Source organism: Zalophus californianus, chromosome 3 (assembly GCF_009762305.2).
Source record: "Zalophus californianus isolate mZalCal1 chromosome 3, mZalCal1.pri.v2, whole genome shotgun sequence".
In the NCBI taxonomy this organism is placed as follows: domain Eukaryota; kingdom Metazoa; phylum Chordata; class Mammalia; order Carnivora; family Otariidae; genus Zalophus; species Zalophus californianus.
Window position 1 is genome coordinate 55808036 of NC_045597.1, and position 13784 is coordinate 55821819.

Here is a 13784-nt window from a genome sequence, read left to right on the forward strand (position 1 = left end):
CTGTCAAATAAATAAAATCTTTAAAAAAAATAAAATGAATCATACAATACATGGCCTTTTATGACTGGCGTCTTTCTCTTATCAGAATGTTTTTAAGGCTCTTCCATGTTGTAGCATGTATCAGAACTTTATTCTTTTTATGGTTTTATATATTCCTTTGTATGGATAGATGGGTCATATTTTAAAAAGATGTGTCTGTGGTTCCAGGATTGTAGTTAAAATACTTTTTTTTTATAACTCACTTGAAGTAATTATATTCTATGTGATTATACCACTAACTTGATATATAGTTAGGTTTGTTTCAGTGTTTAGAGATTTTTTTTCCCCATCATTTTGATTTAATTTTGTTTTTTTATTATATAAAGTATTAACCTGGTTCTCAAGTCAGAATTCTAGAACAAGGTAGAATTGGAGGTGTCTTGCTTCCCTTTCAGTCCCCTCCAGCCTTTTCCTTCCTTTGTCCTATAAATAACTTACTTTTATTTGTTATTGGGTTATCTTTCCTTTTTTTTTTTTCCTTTTAAAGATAGGGGAAAATGCATGTTTTTATATTCATGAGGAGGATCCAGAGAGAGGGAAAAATTGATGCTGGAAAAGTGTCCTGGAGTAGCAAAGGGGGGATGGAATCTCAGGAACAGTTGGACGGTGGAGGCTTTGTTAGGTGCATGGGGGTGGGGGTGCTCAGTCACGAAAGGAAAGAAAGCCGAGTGTTTGGGCACACATGTGGGGAGGCGGTGGACACGGTAGGATGATGGGAGCTCTCATCTGATTGCTTCATGTGTGTGAGTGAAACAGGAAGACGGTTAGCACTAAAAGGGAGGGGCACTAAAGATTTGGGGAGCAGGGCTCAGTTGAGTTCAGTGGTTATGAATCCAAGAGAGACCAGTCAGCACGGTTGTCTATTTTTTCTCCAGTTATATATAGTCAGTTGCAGGAATGTAGATGTGGAGTAGCCAGGTGGGCTTGCCAAGAACATGCAGGGTTCCTGGGCTCCTCCTGGACTCCTGCTAGCAAGATACATGTTTTAGTGTGTGTGTGTGTGTGTGTGTGTGTGTGTGTGTGTGTGTATGTGTGTTTGTAACTTAAAAGTTTGACAGTAGTCACTCACATTATGTACAACTGAAATTGCTTTGCTCTGCCTCTCTTCCCTTTCATTTGATGAACCACTGCCTTGTTCTCATGATGTACCAGTGGGTTGCAACCTATAGTTTGAAAAACACTGATTGAGACCATCATTCTGTGCAACTTGGTGTTGTCTGTTTCATCGTGATTAGACTGAGGTTTTGTATTTTTGGCAGGAAAAACAGAGGTGATGGTGTGTTCCTCTCACTGCGAGTACAAATTTATAGAAGAGATTAGGGGGCCATTATTATTTTGATTACCAAAATAGTTTGTACTGTGTAGAAGGGTTCACTGCCAGGTTCATTTAACCGCATGTCTTCTAGGGCTCGGGTGCCAGATTGGCCTTTTGGAGACTGCAGTTCCCTACCCTGTCCCATGGTGGGTTTCTCCGCTTCTCCTGGGGGCCGGCTCCGTGTCCCGCCCTCCTCTACAGAGTGGGCAGGGTGCTCTAGGGCTCAGTCAGAGTTAGCGTGTGAGCTGAAATTGACTCCTCACGCCTGTTCTTATGCCTTTAAAATGGTCATTCAAGGAATTCCGCTTACACACGGTTCTTCCCACAACACACTCTGCACAGAGAAAGGTGAAATTGATAATTTAGATCTATTTCTATCCCTTGTCAGGGTTGGTATATAGGTGTTTTTTTTTTCCCCTCCTGTCATTTTCATTGGATTCTAAATAAGTTGAGGGCCTCGATTCGGAGATAAGAGTGTGACCCCGTCCCAGACCTGCCACAAAGCCCGCCGCCCAGCGGCCGCTTCACAAATCACACCAGCATTGCAGGTCCAGCTGTGTCCATTTGGCTTCTTAAAAATCTTAGACTTTTTCTGTCATTCTGTGTTTGAGGATCGGTATTCCACGGCAGAACTAACATAGCCTTTCACTTTTCTTTTCAGCTGAACCTCCTACTGTCCGTTTCTAAATAACCGGGCCAGCCGGGCTGTGCACGTCAGTGTCTGTGCGGACCGAGCGGGCTGGGAAGTCTGGCAGCCTGCAGGACGCCGAGGAACCGGATGTGGGAGTGTCCCCGAGAACCACACAGGCGTGCTGCTCAGTGCTGACTGCAGAATGAAATGCAAGCAAAGTGTTTGGAAGATTGGTGTTTCCCTTTTAAAAACATCAAAATGCCAAAGACTAATCTAGGAGCGTGAGAACTGCCTTCTTGAAAAGGTCACAAGAATGTGAGTTTTTTAGAGGTAGCTATGGTGGGCACACAGGGAAATGGTTCTTAGCAAAAGATGTGCAATGAAACTAGGTTACAATAAGTAGTGCGAAGAACTTTACAGAAGTACTGTTAATTAGAAAGCTTCTACGAGGAGGGTTTGTTAAAGCGTGAAACACTGCAACACTTTGAGCCACAAAGATTCCACAGCGGCTCTTTTTTACTTCCAGAAATCTTATTTCTGCACTCTATTTAATGTAATGTTTCTCCTATCACTTTGAAGTTTCGTTTGGAGTAGATTGGGTGCATCTGAGAACACATTCTGCTTTCCTGGGAATTTGGAGTGTTCTCTTTCTGTGTGTTTGATGTGAGGTAGTTTCAAGGTGCAAGGAGCCTGTGTAAGGTCCCAGCGTCTGTACTCCTTGAATTGCTTAGGTGCAGAACGTTCAAACACAGGGGCTGGAGCCTCCTCATAATAGATGTGTGCGGCATCTTTAATGAGAATCTTCATGGTACAATAGTCCATGTTTGTGAGTGGGAGGCACCAATTAAGGTGTCTTAAATCTGGCCCGTAAGGGAGAGGAGGCAGCCTGCTCAATAGTGTATCTCCTGCAGGAAGGTTAGGGTTTACCAGCTTCTGTACACTGCCTTCGGTTTTAGTAATTCTAGGAACAGTGAACACTTTCATGTCCCATATATTCGTTCATTGGCTGTGCTGTGTACCAGCGTTGTGGGGCTCTAGCCCTGTCTCAGCAGGATACATTTTACTAACAAAGACGAGGAGGATGAAGATGGTCCACCCCTTAAAATCTACCGTATTGTATCAGGGAATCATCAGATAAATTACGCACATCTATGAGTTTGCCCACAAAAAACTGTTTCCTGAGTGGATTGGTTTCACCTCACATAAGCTGCTTTTTGGTCCAGAAGGAATTTTTGAGTTACTCAAACACTATCCAGAGATGGAACACTGAAGAGGGTTCTGGAATGTAGCCAGCGGACCTCATTCTGCAGGACTCGTGCCCTTGCAGCAGCCTCTTGCAGTGTGTAGATAGGTTATATATCCTGATGTCTGTCACTTTAAACAGGTCACTTGTTTCTCAGCTCCATTTAAATTGGTGACGAATGTGGCTTGAGAGAGCTTAATAGTCTATTTTGGGAAGGTAGAAGGGAAGAGGGTCCATACTCATTCTTTGACATGAAATGAATGAATCAGGAAGACTGTATTTACTTCTACTTACTATTTTAAATACATGTTCAATGAAATAAATTGTAAAATAGCCTGTTTTCTGTATTATATGTACATTTGATTTTTTTAATAGCCTTTCCAAAGAAATGAGGGCATGATTATTGTACAGTACTGTGACTGATTTAATTGGATGTACAGAGCAGGCTGCATTCTTAAGGATAAAAATATTTGGTGGCACTCGTTCTTGTGTTTTGAATCTTTTCTTTCTGAAACACTCAAACATCTTACAAAGTGCTGATCTTAACAAAGTGCTGATCTTACAAAGTGCTGAGTAGGTGATAGTGATCCAACTTGTTGGCTAAATGAATATTTGTTTAAAATCTGTACAGTTTCAAGTGTTTACTTATACAAAACATGTATATACTTTCAAATAATTTAAAATGCTTTATATTATTTGGCTAGAAATTGCTGTTTTTAATAAATGTGAATTTTTTAAAAAATAAAGATTTTTGCTTCCTACTTTGTCCTCCACATGTCTGTTGTGTGTATGGATTCTTTTTAAAAATAATTTTTTAATTGAAATTTTTATTGAGCTAGCTTGTGATTCACATGCGGTTGTAAGAATACAGGGAGACCCTCTGTACCTTTCCCCTGATTTCTCCCAGGGGTAACATCTTGCGAAAGTAGAATACATTATCATAAGCAGGATATGGACATTGTTACACTCCACCAGTCTGTTCACATTTCCCCCGTTTTACTTGTACTGTGTGGATTTTTTTGGTAAGATGATTATTGTGGGAAGACATTTTTGAAGCCTCTTTATGCTCCGTTAGTTGAAAGATAATTTTTCTTTGTTTGCAAAACTGCCAATTTCCCGAGTACTGTCAGCACACAGAGTTGTGTTGAAATTTAATGTTATGGAAGTAGCAATAAAAACGATTTTGTATTTTCACCCTGGTTTAACAATCCCATATCTTTAAATTATTCTCTTCTGCTATATATTACCTTGCAAGAAAGAATAGTCAACCTTCGTTTTTAAAAGGGGGCCGTTCAGTAGAGAAACCTCGGTGCGTTGGTGAGAGAATGTTGCTTCTCAGAAAGGAGGAACTTCATTGCTTCCTCTCTGGAGCACTTCTCTCCCCGTGGCCGCTCGTCCCCCAGCTTGTCCGTCCTCCGACGGCCCGTGGAGCCCCCACGCATCTGTGCGTCTGGCCTCGGCTCCTCACTGCTCACCCTCCGGGTCGGTCCGCGTCGGTCTGGGTCCGTGAGTGCACGCGCCAGGCTTTGTCACTGTCTCACTTGGGCAGGAAAGGGCTTTGTCACCGGGCGGGGACAGACCAGAGGCTGGAGAAGCAGAGGGATAAGCGTAGGAAGTATCACCGATGTAGATATTTCTTGAACGCAGAAGGAGTTGGTGTGGACTCTGCTGTGGCAGGTCCTGGACTGAGCGTCACCACAACCGCGTTCATCTCGGGCAGGCTCGGGAGGACGGTCTCTGCGCCAGTTACCGATTTACGGCCTCGTGGCTCCAAATCCACCTTTTTGGGCCCTCCTTGGAGACTTGAGCTGGACCCAGAGAACATTTCTCCTTTGCCAGCGGGTGCAAACTTAGGCTTTGTAGGGTGCTGGAGGTACACTGCACGGCACGGCGGGGGTGGGGGTGGGGGAAGGGGCCTCCTATTGCTGGTAGGAATCAGCTGTGAGGTGGTTGGCTTTCCCTTGTGAGAACGGTCCCTGATTCTCTTTTTCCTTCTACATGGCCACTGTGGCAGTGTGGGGGGCTCTGTAGTGAGTTCTCCTGCTATCCAAGGTAGGAAGTTGGCGGCTCCCCAGCACTCCAGTGAACCTCCCCCCACCCCCATCAGCCGGCCGCGGTTCCATCCTGGGCCTTGGTGCTGGTGGGGGCTCTTCCAGGTTGTTCGTTCCCTCCTGGGTACTCCCAGCCCGCACCCTCACCCCCACTCTTCATTCCGTGACCCCTTCCCTCTCACCCAGGGGACTCTGCTGTGCTCCTTCACAAAGCCACAGTTGCTTTGTTTTGCTATCGCTTGCTTCTCTGAGCCCCAGCCTAACCCCCCCAGGGGCACCTTGAGCACATGGCGGAAGCTCAGTGTGTATTTGTTGCATGGCCTAATTAGTTACCGAATTCATTAGTAATTTTGCGGTCACTGCACGAGGCTCCATTTGCCTTGGGGCAGTCACCGATTGTTACCTGGTGTGTAACTGAACAGGTTGGTATTCATAAACAGCCTCTTTCCAGGAGAAGCACCTTTTCCTGCCAAGTCATTGAAGATAGAATGGTGGTCAGTGAGAATTTGTCCCCTCAGGAAGGTGAGGCCCTGGGAAGGGCCCAGGATGGGAGGCAGAGAATGTTACAGGTTGAATTACGCGCCCCCACCCCCCACATTCCTGTGTTGGCGTCCTAACCCCCAGGGCCTGGAAGTGTGACCTTATTTGGAAATCGGTGGTTGCAGATGTAATTAGTCAAGGTGAGGCCATACCCTCTCCAATGTGACTGGTGTCCATATAAAAAGGGGGCCTGTGACTCAGAGACACACAGGGTGAAGGCCAGGCGAGGTCTGCCTCAAGCCCAGGACCCACCAGAAGTGGGCGGGGCCCGGAACACACGCTCCCCTCGCGGCATCTCGGACCTCCAGGCTCCGGAAGCCTGACAGTAAGTTTCTGCTGTGGACGGCACCCAGTGTGGGGCCTCCAGCAAACGTACGGAGTTGTGGGGGGGGGGGGGGGGCGGGAATCTAGATCTGTGCAGTTCCTGGCCATCTGGTTGGCGGCTTTATTTCCTTCCCGAGCTGTGAGGTGATTGGCTTTCCCTTGTGAGAACAGTCCCTGATTCCTGTGTGATTCTGTCCAGTCTCTGGCGGCCCTGGCACAGAGCCGCGGTTCCCAGGGGACCTGGAACTCCGAGCCTCTATGTGAAATGCCTGGGCCTTTAAATGTCGGCAACACGATTTTCAAACGGGGCTGACCAAACAGAACACCTCTGCGCAGCCGCCTATTGACAAGCTCCGCGTGAGTGGAAGAACGATTTCAGGTTCATGCCAGGAGGACTCCCAGGGAGGGGAGCGGGCTGATGGTCATGAGAGCCCGCTCAGCAAGCTCGGCGCGCAGTGCTTTATTGACGCTACTTTAACCCCTAGTGTGTAACTCTGGGAGGAGAGGTCCAGGATGGCCCTCCTATGCCAGGGGAGGACACAGGGGCTCACCACGGTGCCCGAGTTCGCGCAGCGAGCACGCCGTGGTGCCAGGACCCTGAGCCAGGGCTGGCTGGTCCTTCAGTCCTGGAGGAGACGTGAGCGCTGGCTCTGAGCCAGCCACAAGCCTGGGGGGATCTTGTTGCTGAGACCAACTTGGAAGCTTCTGCTTCTCGTGGCGGGTAGGAAAAAAGGGCTTCTAGGCACTCGGCACAAGTGCGGACCGAACAGGGCCCACTGAGACTCTGACGTGGGCTTGGGAGGGGGAGGCTGCTCTGGCGGTCGTCTGTGTCATTTAGGGCTCATTGCCTTGCGCCACAGGGACTGTTGTTCTACCTGAGGGTACCCTCGGCCAGCAAGGTGTGGCAAATAGTGGGCGTGACTGTGTCCGCCCCCCACTGCCCACCTCCACCTCCAGTGCTGCCTCAGCTGCTGGGCTGTCGTGGCTCGGGTCCATGATGACTTCGGTGAAGGTTGCTGGCAGGCCATGTGAGATCAGCAAGGGGGCAGGGCCACGAAGGGGGGGCTCCGGTGTCATTGTCGTGGCAGGGAATGTCCAGTTGCCAGGCTGGCTGGGAGGAAGGGGTTTCCTATCCCGGCTTGGTTTAGGCTGCAGTGGAGGTCATCCCGGGAAGTGGCCGTGTCCCGGGATGTAGAAGAGGCACACTGTAGGGGGCTGCCCAGCTCCTGAGTCCCCCTTTTCTAGAAACTCCCGCCCATCCCTGTGCACGGGCATCAAGACATTACCCCACCCTCCCTACCACGTGAGGCTGGACCAAGAGTGGCCTCCTGATCAAGCCAGGCCAATCAGAGACCTCTGGCGGCTTTTGAGAGAGATCGGGAGGCAGAGCCCCATGAAGTGAGGTGCATAGACATTCAGGACAAGAAGACTGTCACAGAGATGAGAACGGAAGTCCTCTGGCTTCTGGGGGCTTCCCATGCTCTGATCCTTTTCTGAGACCCACTGCACCTTCCGTCCAGATGACTCATTTCCCATTTTGCTTTACCTACTTGAATTAGTGACTGTTACCAGTGAGCAGAAGTGTCCCAGCTAGTGGAGGGGGTTTGAATGTGTGTCCCTTCAGGCTCCCGACTGGCTCCTGGGTTAGGGGACCTGCAGCAATCTGACGTTGGTTCGCTGTCTGGGTCTCCCTCTGCCTTGGCAGGGGTGGGAGAGGGGTGTTTGTGATGACGTTAGGGTTAATGCGAACCTCTGGGGATATCTAGACCCATTTGACTGACAAGGAAACTGAGGCATAAAGCTACTTGCCCAAGGTCGCATAGCCAACAACGGGCAGAGGTACGCTTTGAGACCGTCTGTGTCCTGAGTCAACCCAAGTACAGGAGGGCTGCAAAAGGACTGCATTCAAGTGACCAGTGGGGCACGCAGGACAGGGGTTGACGGGTATTGCCCACCGAAGCAGCCTGCTCCTCGTGCTGTCAGGTGAGGGTTTTTCCGTGCCCAGCCACAGATTCTTTTTTCAAACCAAGGAGCTGTGATAAGTCCCAAATGACAAATCAACTCTCAAGAGACATACATAGGGCTCTGGGGTTTTCCTTGGCGCTCATGATAACTCTCCCGAGACAGTCCACGGTGGCTGGAGAAGGCCCTGGCACAATGTGGTGACTGCCCTACTATTGGAGGTAAGAGTTCTCCTTCCGCTCCAGGTTGTCGGTTGGCAAGATCCCGGCAGCCTCTATGAAGTTTTCCAAATCAGGGATGGTCAGGAAATTCAGGATTCTACTCATTTTCCCTAGGAGGACCTGCATCTTCCGAGCTGTTGAACCAAATTCTACCTCCAGGATGGCCTTCTGCTTCATTTCACTCAGCACCTCCCGGGTTATGAACTGTGGGAATTCACAGAAGGCTAGGTGAGGAGAAATGCTGTCCAGACACCGTGCTTTCCACCCCAGGATTAGGCCCCTTGGACCAGGACCAGGTCTCCCCTGGAAACTCACTCCGGGGCAAATCTGTGCTCCTAGCCTTGTCACCAGCAACGCTTTCCCCATTTGGCCCGGGGCCTGTGCCCCTACAGCTACAGAGACGCGGGCTGAGGCCACCCTCAAGCCTGACCCCACACCCGTGGGGGTTACCCCCTCCTGGGCCCTTGTGTGGCCTGCCTTGCAAAGGCTGTGTCTTTCTAGGGGTGTCTGGCTCCTCCCCATGAATTCGCACCATGGGAGCAGGGCTGGGGAGACTGGAGCTCTACCACAGCCGGGAAGCTGTCCAGTGTCTGCCTGTCAGTCCCACTTCCAGCTCGGCCTCCCCTGGAGTGTGTCTGGGTTTTGCTGGGATGAGGCACTGCCCCAGGGAAGCCATGTCTAGGCCGACTTCTGCCTTGGTTTGTAGCCTACAGAGGCTGAGCAAAGGGTCTCCTGGAGGGAGAAATAATGAAGGATCATACCAGAATGTTCTATTTCGGTGAGGTATCCAGCTTATGAAATGCTTTCACCCAAGTATCTTATTTAAGCCTTACAACAAGGTGGTGTCCACTTTACAGACAATAATGGGTACAGAAAGTGCATGAGGTGGGCCTGGTATCGCAGGGGAAGTGGAGGGGCTAGTATGTTCTTCCTAGGGTGCCCTGGCTGCCCGGCCTCGGTGGACCTGCTGACTAGTCAGTCACATGTGTGCTATTTGCTTCATTTGCCACCACCTCCCCAACCCCCCCTTGCATTGGCCCAGCTCCTGGGGCTGCCAGGCCTCCTGGGGTTTTTGCCTGTACCAACCCTCACCTGCCCTTCCTGGCCACTGGCTTCCTTTCCTGGCCCCCTCCATCGGTGGGACCCCACCGTCATCCAAAGGCCAGGGGCCCGGGTCCTCGTACCCTCTCTACCCCCAGCTGCTCCCTTAGCTCGTCACCGCTGTGCGGGGGGTGACCAGCGGATGGTACCGTGTACGTTCATGCCTCCTCTCTACTGGGTTGGCTGCTCTGGGAAATCCGGGGTAGGTAAGGAGGTTGGGACGTGATTATTCGGGATCTAAAATGGCAGGCCTTGCCAGGCCAGGGGACCAGCTGTCCAGATCTGCTTGCAGCTTTCCCAGTTGGAGCACTCAGAGTCCTATGTCCTGGAAAACACCTCCGTCCTGGGCAAGCTAAACCAAGCATGTTCCCTCCTCTCCTTCCCAGAATTTCATATAGTGTAATTTTGCCTGAGTCTGCTGTTTGGTTGCTTCCTCCATCAACCTACTTCTCTGCTCACCTCCCAGGAAACATGTCTGTCTGTCGTCTGTCGTCTGTCCTACTTTCAGAGACCTCGAATGCCTCTCTGGTGGGTCTGTAAACAGAGCCTTCCATGAATGTGAAAGAGGAGCCAGAGCAGGAGCAGGGTCTTGTGTGGGTCTCAGCGGGGGGCCAAGGACACCCTATTCCTCTTCTGAACTCTGGGCCTAGGGAAGGGTCTCAGGAGCCCACCTTCTTGCCCACTCACAGTCAGAACTCCCAGGTGCAGACTCCCCATTGGTAGGGGGTTGAAGAGAGGGTTTTTGCAGATGTAATTAAGCAAAGGATCTCAGGATGAGGTCATCCTGGACATAGGGTGGGCCCTAAATCCGCTGTCTGGTGTCCTTATAAGAGAAAGGAGGGGGACACTGGACACACGGAGGCACAGAGAAGAAGCTGTGTGAAGGTAGAAGGTCAGAGCGCCGCCGCCACCAGCCAACGGACGCCTAGGGCCCCTGGAAGCTGGGAGAGGCAAGGAAGGGTTCTCCCCAGAGCCCTTTGGAGGGAGTGTGGCCCTGCTGACACCTGGAGTTCAGATTTCTAGCCTCCAGAGCTGTGAGAGCTTCTGTTTTAAGCCAGCCAGGTTGCAGTCATTAGTCATGGCAGCCCTAGGACGTGAACACACCTTTGCTACTTTCTTGCCGGGCCCAGGCAGAGCCCCCCTGAACTTCCAGGTGCCCCTTTACTTGGAGATGAGTGTGTTGGGGGAGGAGAGGAGAGGACACCAAAGGCAGGCCTGGAGACACAGATTTCCCCCTGGTTTCTGTCCCTGCCTACTGACAGGGCTGATGTGAGCATTGGGTGAGAAAACGTATGTTGACGTCTTTGCTTGTTTGGCCTGGCTTGCGGCTGGGCTCTTAGAGGCTGTTTCCTCAGCTCCACATCTCGAGGTGCTCAGGGTCTCGAGGTGCTCGGACGGTAAATGAATGCCTCTGTCAACCGTCAGGTCAACGAAGGTGGCTGTGTCTCTCTCTGGGTAGCAGTGATGCAGAACGTGGCCCAGAGAGAGGCCCGTGGCATGGCCCAGTGGGCACCTGCCTGGCAGAGGGAGTTGAGACCTTACCTTGTACTTGGTGCCCAGGTTTAAGCAGATGTGCTTCTTTTGGTGGCTGAAGCAGAAAGCGATCTTATCCTGGCTCCTTATTTGTACCTTGATGTACCGGTTGATTTTCAAGGAGATGGACTGGAAAGGGGGCGCGTGGACGTGGAGGCTCAGGTCCCACCAGTTCCAGGCCTTCTGGTGTTTGCCTTTGGGGAAGTAGTAGCCCAGGTTTTGGCTCAGGCTCAACCTAGACCGAGAAAGGATCAGACAAGCACGGGGCTTGGCCTGTGTGCAAGGGGCAGAGCCTTCCCTGGGGTGAATGCGGGCCTGCCCCCGTCCCTGCCTCCTTCCCTTTCTCTTTCCTCCTGGCCTGGGTTCCCACCCCCGCTGACCTGCACAAACACCTGGGAAGCTTTTAAAGCACGTAGATCTCCGGGCCCCACACCAGGCCGACGGAAGGGGCATCTGGAAGGTGGGGGTCAGCCCTTCCCCAGTTGGAGCATCATTCTTCCCCTTGGTTTTTGATGGGTTGAGATTCAGGGGTAAGATGGGGTATCTCTTGTATACCTTATTTGAGAAATTTTTTTAAGTGCTTTATTTTAGGCTAAGTCCAATGTCATAAAACTTTTGGCCCATAATTTTTTTTAAAGATTTATTTATTTGAGAGAGAGAGTGCGTGCGTGCAAGCAGGGGGAGGGGCAGAGGGAGAAGCAGAATCCCTGCTGAGCAGGAGCCTGATGTAGGGCTCGATCCCAGGACCCCGGGATTATGACCTGAGCTGAAGGCAGATGTGTAACTGACTGAGCCACCCAGGCGCCTCTTTCGCCTGTAATTTTATGTATGACTCACGGTAAGTCCCTTATATCCTCTAAGTTCCTTCGTCAAGAAAATAAAAGTAGTTCCTAGATTTCCCTAAGGTCTCTTCTGGCCCTAAAAGTAAGTGTCATTATGGAGAAGAGGCCCCAAAGAATGTAGCGATACTATTTGAGATAATTGGCCGAGTTTCTTGCCTCCGCTTGCTACCTGGTGCTTCCTGCACCTTTCAGACATGTTTCTATACAAAAGGTCCTCAGGGCAGGGCAGATAGCTCTGAGAACAAAGTTGTCAAGGAGGAAATAGTGTTTTAAAAGCTCAAAGAAAAAACAAATGAAAAAAAAATTAAAGAAAAAACAAAAAACACAGAAAAATAATAAAACACAAAAATATTTAAGAAAATATTCTTAAGGGGTGCTTGGGTGACACAGTTGGTTAAGTGCCTGACTCTTTGTTTCAGGTCGTGGGCTCAGGGTTGTGGGATCAAGCCCTGCTGCTTAAGACTTGTTCTTCTTCTGTCCCACCCAACCCTCCCCCACTACTCTCAAATAAACAAATCTTAAAAAAAAAAAAGAAAGAAAGAAAATATTCTTAAAAACCAAGGCTGGCAGAGTCAAAATATTTTTTTTGAATTAAAAGCAAAAATCTGGTTTTGACAATCAAGAAGAAAGGAAGTATAAAGTTGATGCAAGATGGTAGGCATTTCCCACTCCATGACCACTTAGTAGGGAAGGGAAGGGGGAAATCTTGGAAAAAAAAAAAAAGAAAGGAAAAGGAATACTTACCCCCAAAAAGATGGAGAAAGATTTTGAAGTGGCCAGATTACCTTGATTTGGTAAGATGAAGTTTTCCACCATGGCCAGAAATGGGAACTTAAGAACTAAGTTCAGCGATCACAAAATATTTAGAAGTTTGGTTTTTGTGCACAATACACGTGTCTCCAAAGCCCTGACCACACCCTGCTCTCTGAGGCACCTGGGACAGAGGGGCACTGGGTCTTTCTCAGGTAATTCTCAACTTGACTCTCAGCAAGTGTAGAGAACTTGGAGCCAGGAGAAACGGTCACCGTGAGTCTCTGATTGCTCTTTCACCCTTGGGGAAGCAATGGCGACAAGGACAGCGTGCCTTCCCTGAGGTCAGGGACCTGCCTTGCTGCCACCATGATACCCATCTCTCCATGTGCAACATGTGTGGGTCGGAGAAAGAAATTCACAAGTGAATGAGGGAGAGAGAGACCTAACCCAGTGAGGGAGGGGTGCTGTGCGGACTGGGGAATCAGCCCTTCACCACATTGCCTTTCCGTGGGGAAGGGTGTTTGGGACTTACAACCCAAACTTACCAGATTTCTCTGTTTCCATCATAGAAGGTGGCATGGCCAGAGTTGTTGATAAGGGCCTGGACACACCCTTCTTCACTGTCTTCCAGAATGATGTATGTGAACTCTCTCTGTTTTGTACTGAGGATGAGCATAGCCAGGTTTCCTGACGGGTAGCTGGAAGACAGTTAAGGCACACGCAGCTCCTTGGGGTCCCTGGGAAAGGCAGAGCCCTGCAGAGGATGCGGGCCTCAGGAAAACCCACACCCCAGCCCTGACCCACCCACTTTTGTGGTGCCCTATGTGTCAATATGTGTCAATGTGAGCGTCCCTGGGCTTCAGTGGATACTGTATCTGGCCTGATCCATCAGGAAAGAGGATTTGGAAGACCATCTCACTGGGGTAGAGAGTTAATTTTACATCATGGTGATGCACCTGGGAAGAAAAGATGAGCTTATTATAAAGAGTGCACAGGGGCTGATTGTCTCAATTCAGAGTATGCTGTCGTCACTAGAGTGCTCGGGATGGGTTTACTCTCCGAACGCCCACACTGCCACTCCACCCATCACTACCCCACCCATCACTACCACCACCTTGCTGAGGATTCTGGATAGGAAACCTCTCAGGGCCTCCTCAGTTTATTCATCTATGTGACCAGGAGCCAGAGAGGGATCACTCTGTGTGTGTGTGTGTGTGTACGTGTGCATG

General features: G+C 49.9%; 2 protein-coding genes across 7 annotated transcripts in view; one reads left to right on the plus strand and one right to left on the minus strand.

The window, feature by feature from the left end:
• The window catches only part of COG3 (component of oligomeric golgi complex 3), a 68497-nt gene extending 64479 nt beyond the window's left edge, over positions 1 to 4018 (plus strand). For 3 of the 5 annotated variants that reach the window (XM_027588089.2, XM_027588090.2, XM_027588088.2), the window contains one exon: positions 2016 to 4018. In XM_027588089.2, the coding sequence (XP_027443890.2) occupies positions 2016 to 2045 (30 nt within the window). In that variant the 3' untranslated portion in view covers positions 2046 to 4018. The remainder of the gene's footprint in view (positions 1 to 2015) is intronic. The other 2 variants (XM_027588092.2, XM_027588091.2) reach the window with 1 other exon arrangement.
• Positions 4019 to 6780: 2762 nt separating this feature from the next.
• Positions 6781 to 13784, minus strand: part of ERICH6B (glutamate rich 6B) — a 55836-nt gene continuing 48832 nt past the window's right edge. For both annotated transcript variants that reach the window (XM_027591346.2, XM_027591347.2), the window contains 4 exons: positions 13426 to 13511; positions 13101 to 13253; positions 10970 to 11195; positions 6781 to 8530 (listed from right to left, as the gene is read on the minus strand). In XM_027591346.2, the coding sequence (XP_027447147.1) occupies positions 8318 to 8530; positions 10970 to 11195; positions 13101 to 13253; positions 13426 to 13511 (678 nt within the window). In that variant the 3' untranslated portion in view covers positions 6781 to 8317. The remainder of the gene's footprint in view (positions 8531 to 10969; positions 11196 to 13100; positions 13254 to 13425; positions 13512 to 13784) is intronic.